Source organism: Rhinolophus hipposideros (assembly GCF_964194185.1).
Source record: "Rhinolophus hipposideros genome assembly, chromosome: 12".
In the NCBI taxonomy this organism is placed as follows: Eukaryota; Metazoa; Chordata; class Mammalia; order Chiroptera; family Rhinolophidae; genus Rhinolophus; species Rhinolophus hipposideros.
In genome coordinates, this window is record NC_138058.1 from 71,995,819 (window position 1) to 72,004,958 (window position 9,140).

The 9,140-nt window shown below is 39.3% G+C and overlaps 1 protein-coding gene across 2 annotated transcripts in view; it reads right to left on the minus strand.

Moving 5' to 3' along the window:
• The window catches only part of TAF1B (TATA-box binding protein associated factor, RNA polymerase I subunit B), a 68,741-nt gene extending 60,639 nt beyond the window's left edge, over positions 1-8,102 (minus strand). The window contains exons 1-4 of one of the 2 annotated variants that reach the window (XM_081069633.1): positions 8,028-8,102; positions 5,973-6,071; positions 2,491-2,578; positions 207-304 (exon numbers count right to left, since the gene is read on the minus strand). In XM_081069633.1, coding sequence (XP_080925759.1) covers positions 207-304; positions 2,491-2,578; positions 5,973-6,071; positions 8,028-8,045 — 303 coding nt within the window. In that variant the 5' untranslated portion in view covers positions 8,046-8,102. Of the gene's footprint in view, positions 1-206; positions 305-2,085; positions 2,133-2,490; positions 2,579-5,972; positions 6,072-8,027 lie in introns of those variants that run through there. The other variant, XM_081069634.1, reaches the window with a different exon arrangement.
• Between the last annotated feature and the right edge of the window lie 1,038 nt (positions 8,103-9,140).

A 9,140-nucleotide genomic window follows, 5' to 3' on the forward strand; every position in this document is an offset into this window, starting at 1 on the left:
TTTTGCATCCTGTAGAACACAGTTTGAGAATTGCTAATCTAATAAAAGGATTAAAACAAAAATATCAGAAAAAGGATTCTTACAGTAGCCCTACTGTTATTACCGATAACCCTCCTTTTCTCCTTGAAACTCTAGTTTCACTCTAAATCTTACTATTCTTCAAACAACAAAATGTGAAGCTAACACCTAGACACAAATGGACTTACCTTTAATTCTGGACCTACTCCAAGGGTCTTTAAGGCTTCTGCTTGTTGATAAAGTATGTGCTGAAAACCTTCACACACATACCAATCCCAGCCTTTCTCTAAATGACAAATAACATGTTTCAGACATTTGCATTCTTAATTTACTAACTGTAATGCTACTACATAGTTACAATTGTGTTTTACACATTGCTACTGGAATAGTTTTGTATCCCTGAATAGGGTTTCCATTCTTACACGCTCTTGTTTCAAATGTGGCAAATTTGTACACAAAAGCTAAAGCTAAATATTATTTTTATAATTTATCAGATTTTAAATATTTTAAATTATCTGTAACTTTCCCAAAACATTAATGTAAAAGGCAGAAAAACTAATTGTCACCATGTTAAAAAAAAGAAATAAAATTTAAAACTGTACACTGTTGTGAACATCCCAAGTAGCATCCTAAGTGGAAGAATGCTCTGTACTCATCCACTGCTTCTAGCACTCCTCCATTCCAACTCACAAAGAAAGGGAACGATGAGTATTTGGAGAACGAATGAACAAAAGCCAAGACGTGATGGTGCAGACATACAGAGAGCAATAAGAACATTCAAAAATAAGAAACTGCTCAATGGCATTCTGCTTTTCTGGAAATGGTTCAAGGTTATGGGGAGAAATTGAAAGCAAAGAAACAAATACTCATGGGGCTCTGCCCAGGTACCAGATGTGTGCTAGGGATTGTAAATAGGTTATTTTCTTCGATCCTCAAAACAATTCTAAGGAATTGTGAAGAAATCTGCCACCATAACAGACAAGAGCCACATGTTTAAATAGAACTACCAGTTAAAGAAAATGTCAAAATCTGGTAAGATTCTTATGTTTTATCCCTCCCTGCGGGACAAATACTGTACAATTCGAAAAGTATGCGATCAGCTTTTTTACACATAGCTTCTGAAGTGTTACTATGACTCCAAGATCTCTACACCATTTCGTGGGACTCCTACTCCCTGCCCTCACCTCCACGTCCCATGGTCTCCCCATCCCTGCTAACTCAATTTCTGGAAAGGGTGTTAGAAAGCCAGTAATTTTGATGCACCCCTCAAGTTGAGGCTGAAGGAGTTAAAGCTTTATAAGCTGTATACATGTGCGCTCTCATTTCTCCTGCACACTGTTCTCACAAACTGATCGAGTTGTACTTTAAGTTCTGTGTCTGCGTTCCTATTTTGCATAACAAATGGAATTACCATTCTCATTTTACATACAGGAAACTAGGGTCAAAGAGACTGAATCTAACGCACTTGGCATCTAATTTGAAGCACCTGAAGTTCTTTCAGCAATTTAAGTTTAAACTATACATTTTACTTATTTACACAGGTCAAGTTCAAATTAATCAGGTTTTACCCTAATACAATTTAATTAAAATTATTCATGTTTTAGTCTAATAAAAATAGTTACTATTAAAAGTTAAACAGGAACACAAGTTAGCATTTAGGCATTCTCTCTGTTATTCATTTAAGAGTGTCGATGTATTTCATTAAATTTATATATATATATATGTATATATACACATATGTATATAAAATATATTTCATGTGTGTGTATGCTTAATATACCTCATGTAGAAGGGTCCACCATTATCATTAGTCTAGTTTCAAACTTGAAAATCTGGTCCTAGGTAATTAGTCACAGAAATAAAAGGCATCATACACTTTACATCGGATTCTTTTCAAAAATGGTTAATTAAACATACTTACTGGATTAATGAAATAGATTACCTTTCAAAGCATACCCATGCTGAGGCTATATTAATGGAAAATGATTTTCCGTATTTTAAGAGGGCGTGTCCAAAATTCAATGTGAGAAATGGATTTTTAAAAGTTGAGTAACAGGTTTAACTCACCTAACCTGACAATTCCAGCTGAATCACTTCAGAAAATAAGCATTTTCCTTTAAAAGCACAGAAAACCATATTCATAATAGATGATACATATAGAACAGAAAAACATATGCCAACAGATAAAAAGAGATATGCTCCTTTTGCCATCATTATTTTTTGCATAATAGTTGCTCCACTGGAAAAGTAACTCAATGACAATAAGCAGGATAAAAAAAGACATGCATTACGACATTTGCTTCCAATTTTACCATGAATAATGACCCACTTTAATTCCATTTTGGATTATCTGCTTAAAATTCTGGCAACTCTCTAGAATCTGTTTAATATTCCATTCCACATCCCCAAATCATGAAGGTGAAAAATATGACTGAAGAGTGCTAACCAAGCACAGATGAAGACAGAGCTTACCAAGTTTTCTTTTTCTTTTAAGTCCCCGGTTTATGGCTTGTATTTTAGTATTAGGAATAGCCTCGGTGCTTATAACTTCCTGAGATCTCTGCAGGAAACAGAAACAGACCATTAAAAAGACATCTTTCCAGCTCCCTAAATATATTTCTAAGCATGTTCTGGAAGTATAAGGAACCAAATGAGTGCCAGGACCAATGATTTTGCGAAAATTATGTAAATTGGAACATTCTGATTAACTTTTCTGTTGGTTTCTTATTCAACATTACTCAGTACCTAAAGCAGTTTCTGGAATATAGTAAACACTAAATACATGTCTGTCAGATGAATAAACTTTAATTTTATTTCAAATCACTTTTTAATTGTTTTAAACCAAAGTAAAGTCAAATATATTCACGTTTTTCTGCATCCAAAGCACACTTTGGAATTAAAATAATTTCTATATTTATTGTAATCAGCAATGCTAAACCTACACACAGATTAGTTTCATCCTACTTTTCTGTGTGTTTGAATAATACTCTAAAACAGCTTTATTTATGAAATTATAAAAGTATTACTTTTTATTTTTAATGGATTTTATCAGATTTTTAGAATGACAAGATGGTGAGTACAATTCATCCCAAAGTTTCCAATTCCAAGTGATCTCAAGAGCTGATACCTAAGACTCTGGCTGGCAGGTGCATGCGTGTACACACACACGCACACACACACACAAGTATTAAGTCTTAATGATGGAAAAAAGGTGAAGAGTTTTAACCAACAGGGAACATTTATATATGTCTCTAAATTTAGAGATTTAGAATCAAATTTATCTTCAACTTTAAGAATAAAATAAATGTCTCTAGCAACAGGATTGTTGGAACACATCTCCCTAGTCACAGACACCATATTCAAAGCAGTTCTGGTGCACCTGCTTGGCCACGGTAAGAACATGAGACCCGGCAGAATACATACCAAAGCAGTTACCCAGGAGAAACAGGTGAAACGTCTTAAGAGTAGGCAGGAAAAGAAAGGCTTTCAAATCTGGACTAGATAGAATGTACAATAACCAAAAGCTAGAAAAAGCTAAATATCTAAGTTGGAGCTGCACTTAACTATTAAGTTACTGAATAGCTGGTTGTGTGGTGGACTATTTAAAGTCAATGAAAATGTCCACAGATATTTAGGACGACTCAGGGAAACATTTCATTTATTAAGACAGAAGATTCAACGGGACTTACCCACATCCCCTTTCCCTTCTGATACGTGGGGGAAAAAAAGACTAAATGGAAGCTATTGAAATGTTGTGAGTTGAGATTATTGGTGATTTTAGCTTTCATCTTCATAATTTCCAAATTTTCTACAATAAATTTGCTCTTATAATCATAAAAGTCTAGTAAACTCCCACAATTCTAGCCTACTACACCTTTATTAAACACCCATGAAATACTTGCAAGAATACCTATTACACAAATTGATCAGATTTAAGACCTGAAAACTTTTTTCCTGAATAAACTATACCAAGAGAACATTCTAATTCCTTCACCAATTCAGAAGGCTTCTTCCAGATTATAGAGTATCTAGACCTTGAGGGCTATATACAGAGTAAGGTGGAGGGCAATGAAAGGGACAGGAAAATAGGGAAAGTTGTACCATGACTTCTACTCTTCATAGGTGCACCTACCGTCTCCTCAGCCATTCCCCGCCCACCGGATCTCAACACCTCCACACTACAATACCACCCTGCAGGAAGCACCTATCACATCATATTCTCTATGAAGACCATGCCTGGACTGCCATAAAGCCAAGAATAACCACACAGCTTTGTCCATCGTATGGAGGGCCCCGAATTAAGTTCTGGGCCTATGTAAACATGTTGCTCACTTTCAAGAATGCTACATTCTTGAGAAGTTACTCCATACATGTTGACAACCTTTCAAACATGGAACTAGGGAGTGCTATTAGGATCTTTCAGGTTAAAATATGATTGCAGCAGATTGTATCAGACAGAAATGAATAAAAACATTATCAAAGACAGAAATAAAAGAAGCAATTAGTTAATGTAGTTTAATTTCTACAAAAATTGTATGTGGGCTTCACCTGATAATGACAAACAGCTTATTTAGACACAATCTTCCTTCACTGTGTTTACACTTGCACTGCTGGTACAAAAGCAATGGTGAGTAAAACTACCAGTGTGCCTGAACATGCATCAAAGCAGAGGATCAAACTACACATATTACAGTATACAACATATGTGTGTGTGTGTGTGTCCATGAACCTATCACCATAACCAAGAAAATAAACAGATCTATCACCCCAACAATTTCATTGAATGAGCACTTATATTTTTAATACTGTGTGACTAAATGGGAAGGAGACATAAGAATTGCCACTGCAGACAGAAGAACAATGATTATCTCAGTCATTGAAAAGGAAAAGCTCTCATGTGACTCAGTTGCAAGCTAACTTAACCACTTTTCTCAAGGGAAAATATTTTTTTACTTGTTTCATATATTTTTCCATGTTTTTAGTTATTTAGGGTTAGAAGGTAAATCGGGTGCCTGTTACTCCATCTTGGCTAGCAGCAGAAGTCTACACAGTTACTACTTTCATCTGTCCCAAATTTGCCTTTCTTAAGCCAATGTGGTGAAGGTAATATTTGTTCCTTCCTGGCTCTGTAGACTTTGAGCAAATCCTTTTCCAGAGAAGAGCCCTAGCATGTTTAGCCGTCCAACAGCAGGCTGTCATTACCCTCGATTATTTTGGTTATTTTCCTGAAGATGTGTAACCAGAACAGGACCTAGCCCCTCCAGGGTGAAGGTAACCTCATTTACCAATGCCACATAGGACAGTATGACCATCTCTATTTTAAGAGGCAGGTGCAGTGGGGTAAAATGAACACTCAAGTCAGAAGACTCAGGTTCAATTCCTGGCTCAACACTTTATAATTGTGTGACTTTGGCAAACTCATTCTACTGGTGAGCCCTACTTGCTGCGTCTACAGATATGCATAATAGTATATATCTCAAATACTATTGTTACAAGGGAGAAATTCAATAATGGGTAAGAAAAGACTTGGTAATCTGTAAGATACTGTACGAAGAAAAATAATAATGAAGCATATTTCCAATACTCTCAACAGTCCTCAATCTTTCTAACATTTCATCTTCCAAACCTCTAAGCTACCACGACACATTAAAAACTCTTAAATAAGTATTAACTAATAAAAAGAAATGCATCATCTTCTAAATACAATTTTAATTATTTCCCTTTAGACTATACTGTCTGAATCTGGAACTCATTTATATATATATATATATGGCCCAACATAATTTCAAAAACTCACCCTAAATCTAATTTACAAATTCCTTAACCCTTGTGTAAGCACTTGAAGACTACCTACATTCTTGGACTTTGGGCATTGCATGAGTGATGCCACATATCAGGCTGAAATTGCAATTTTTAAAACATGAGCAAATTTATACATGAGATCTGTTACTTACTTCTGTAACGTTGTGGCAAGAAGTGCAATAATATTTGCCTTCATCAGTGAGACCCCAAGACACAGCAGCACACTGAGTACAGCGTTCTCTGAACTCTTTCTGCAGGAAAAGAGGAAAACCACATTCAATGCATTGTACCTAAAGCCTGCAATTCTACTACAGGGTTCCCTGCTATTTTACCCTATACATTAAAAATCACAGAAAACATATCAGAGAGATTATCTATAAATGGGGAGAAAAGAGATTCGGTTTCCTGAGCAGTGTGGAATTAAAATTTCTAAAATATGCAGTGTGTGAGGGGAAAAAGTGGGGGGGGGGGAGGTGGTAGGAGTAAAATGGAAAAAAAGGTGAGTAAATAAAACTTGAAAATGCTAGGATGAAAAAAGATGACAAGGTTTAAGTATAGAGAAGACTTAAAAATAGAAATAGCATACATTGTAACTTCCTCCAGGACACTAAACACATACTCGCTACAAAGGAACCAGATTTTTATTAGAGTTGTTTCCAGTTTCAACTTATTCATTCAGCAATACAAGGAGTATCAACTATGTAGTACCAGGCATTTAAGTGCTGGGGATTCAGTGGTGAGCAAACTAGACACGATGCCTACTCATAGGTATACAGGCTGATGGTGAGTTATAATGATTAATGACATTAACTCAGCATTTACAGATGTTACCCATCCATCATTCAATACACATCTATTGAGCATCTACAATAAGTAAGGCCTTCCATTTCTATTATTCTTCTATACATACATAGACTGTTCCTAAATTACTGATTTCCAACTCTTTGGTGTTTGACATTATTATGGTTGATCTAATTATGGTATACTTTTAATAAAGAGTGCGGCATTTTATGTAGTATGTGAAAAATGAATGCCAAATTTATTTCGACGTTAGTCAAGGTTTTTTTTTTATAGTTTTATTTTATTTTATTTTATTTTTACATCCCTCACACCGTGAACCCCCCTCCCCCCATCCCCCACCACCCCGACCTCACACCGAGCCATCACATTATACACATAAAATTATAGTTGGCAGTCATTAATGTCCAGCCTCTGGTGTACAATGCCATGACCAGGCATCCACAGCATCCCTGAGGTGGTCTCCCAAACAGGACACATGTCCATCGGACACCCAACAAAATCCCCAAACACTATTGAGTAAGTTCCCCAAAGTAATTCTCAAAAGACCCTGAGGCCATCCTGTGGTCACCAGCCGCCCCCCAATCCCTTCACCCTTCCCCCCATCCCCCACCCCCTCCCCCCCCCCCGCCCATCTAACAACTCTCGGTTTTTTGTGTCCCCAAAACTGTCTCTGATTAGTTCATACACATAGTCTTTTCTTTAGATTCCGCATATAAGTGAGATCATATGGTACATGTCTTTCTCTGTCTGACTTATTTCGCTTAACAAAATGTTCTCTAGATCCATCCATGTTGCTGCAAATGATAAGATTTCTTTCTTCTTCATGGCTGCGTAATACTCCATTGTATAAATGTACCACAGCTTCTTAATCCAGTCATCGACCGATGGGCATTTCGGTTGTTTCCATATCTTGGCCCCCTATTGAGAACTATCCATACTCGGAGTGTCCTCACAACCGAATTTGGAATCCCTGCACCAAACGGCGGCGAGGATTCCCGAAGACTGGCCGGGGTTACTCGGGGGCATTCAGGTTCAACCCCCGCGCTCCCTCGCCCCCCAACATCAAAGGGACCTTGTAGGCGGTCCTCTCGAGAGAGATGAGCCCCGCGGCGGCCACCCCACAAAATCCACAACTTCGTCCTTCCCCTGAAACACACCCATACCGGCTAATACCGCTCCCCCTTCACCCACAGCCTCATCCTGCCAGAAACTCCATCCTCTTTCCCCAAATCGCAAGCTCACACGCCCGCCAGCCCCAGTCCTTTCCCCGCCCCGCAGCCTTCCGCCCCGCCCTCCTCCGGCCTGGGGCCGCCCCCACCGCGTGTCCGCGTCCTCCATCCCCTTCTCCTCAGCTTCATTCCCCTCCCGCCCGCCGTCCCGACCCGCCCGGCTCACGGCCCGCTCACCGCCTCCTCCAGGTCCATAACGGCACCGCCTCCGACACAGCCCGGCCTGTTACTCGCGCAGCGAGCGCAGCTTCCGGGAGCAGCGGAAGCAGCCCTCCGGGGGGAAACTGGGACACTGACTTTGGGTTCCGGGCCTTAGGGCTGCGGGAAGGCTCCTGGGGAGAAGCTCGCAAATCCTGCGTCCCTCTCCCAGACAGCATCCCTTTCCTCGAGGTAACTAAAACCAACCAGTGAGACACTGGGCGGTGCCTAATACGGAACCGATCCATCACGCTCCCCTTTGACAGCTGTTAATCCACCTGGTGTTGGATCAGTAAGACCCTCGGATTGATTCAGGCTGCAGGAGAAGGATGGAGGCCCACGTTCTCGGACCCCTGGCACCTTCCACTTCGCACTGTCTTTTAATAGCACGGGAGAGGCATAGGGTCCTGGAGGAAAGAAGGCAGGTTGAGTTAGACCTGGGTTTCTAATCACGGCTTTTCTGCTTGCTTGTGCCTCAGTTTCCTTCTCTGTAAACATAACTATTACCTATGAGTCCCTTCTAATTGAGCTCATTAAATTTAGCTTTTATTGTGCCTTCATTGGGCACCTTCATTACCTGATTTATTCGTTAGACCCTGAGGATTCAGCAGTGAACAAAGTAAACAAAAGTCCCTGCCTTCATGGAGGTTATATTTTTGGGGGTGAGAGGCAAAAATAAATAAGGAAATACATGGTATGATAAATGGTGACGGGTACCAAGGAGAAAGCAGGAAAGAGAATGGGAGCTATAAGATGGTTTCACTTTTTAATAGGGTGGTCAAGAAAAGTCTTACTGAGAAGATGACCTTTAAGGCAAGGAAGCAAGAGCCAAGGTGGGAACAGCATTCCAGGCAGAGGGAACAGTAGGTACCAAGGCCCTGAGCCTCATGCCATATCATTTAAGGATCAGCAAGGTAGTCAGTAAGTGGCTGGAACAGTGAGCTAAAGGAAGACTAGAAAATGTGATTGGGGCAAAATATGGTTTTAAGGAGTTTGACTGGTGATGGAAGGAGAACTGACTCTGGGTGGTGAACACACAATGTGATTTATAGATGATGTAATACAGAATTGTACACCTGAAATCTATGTAAC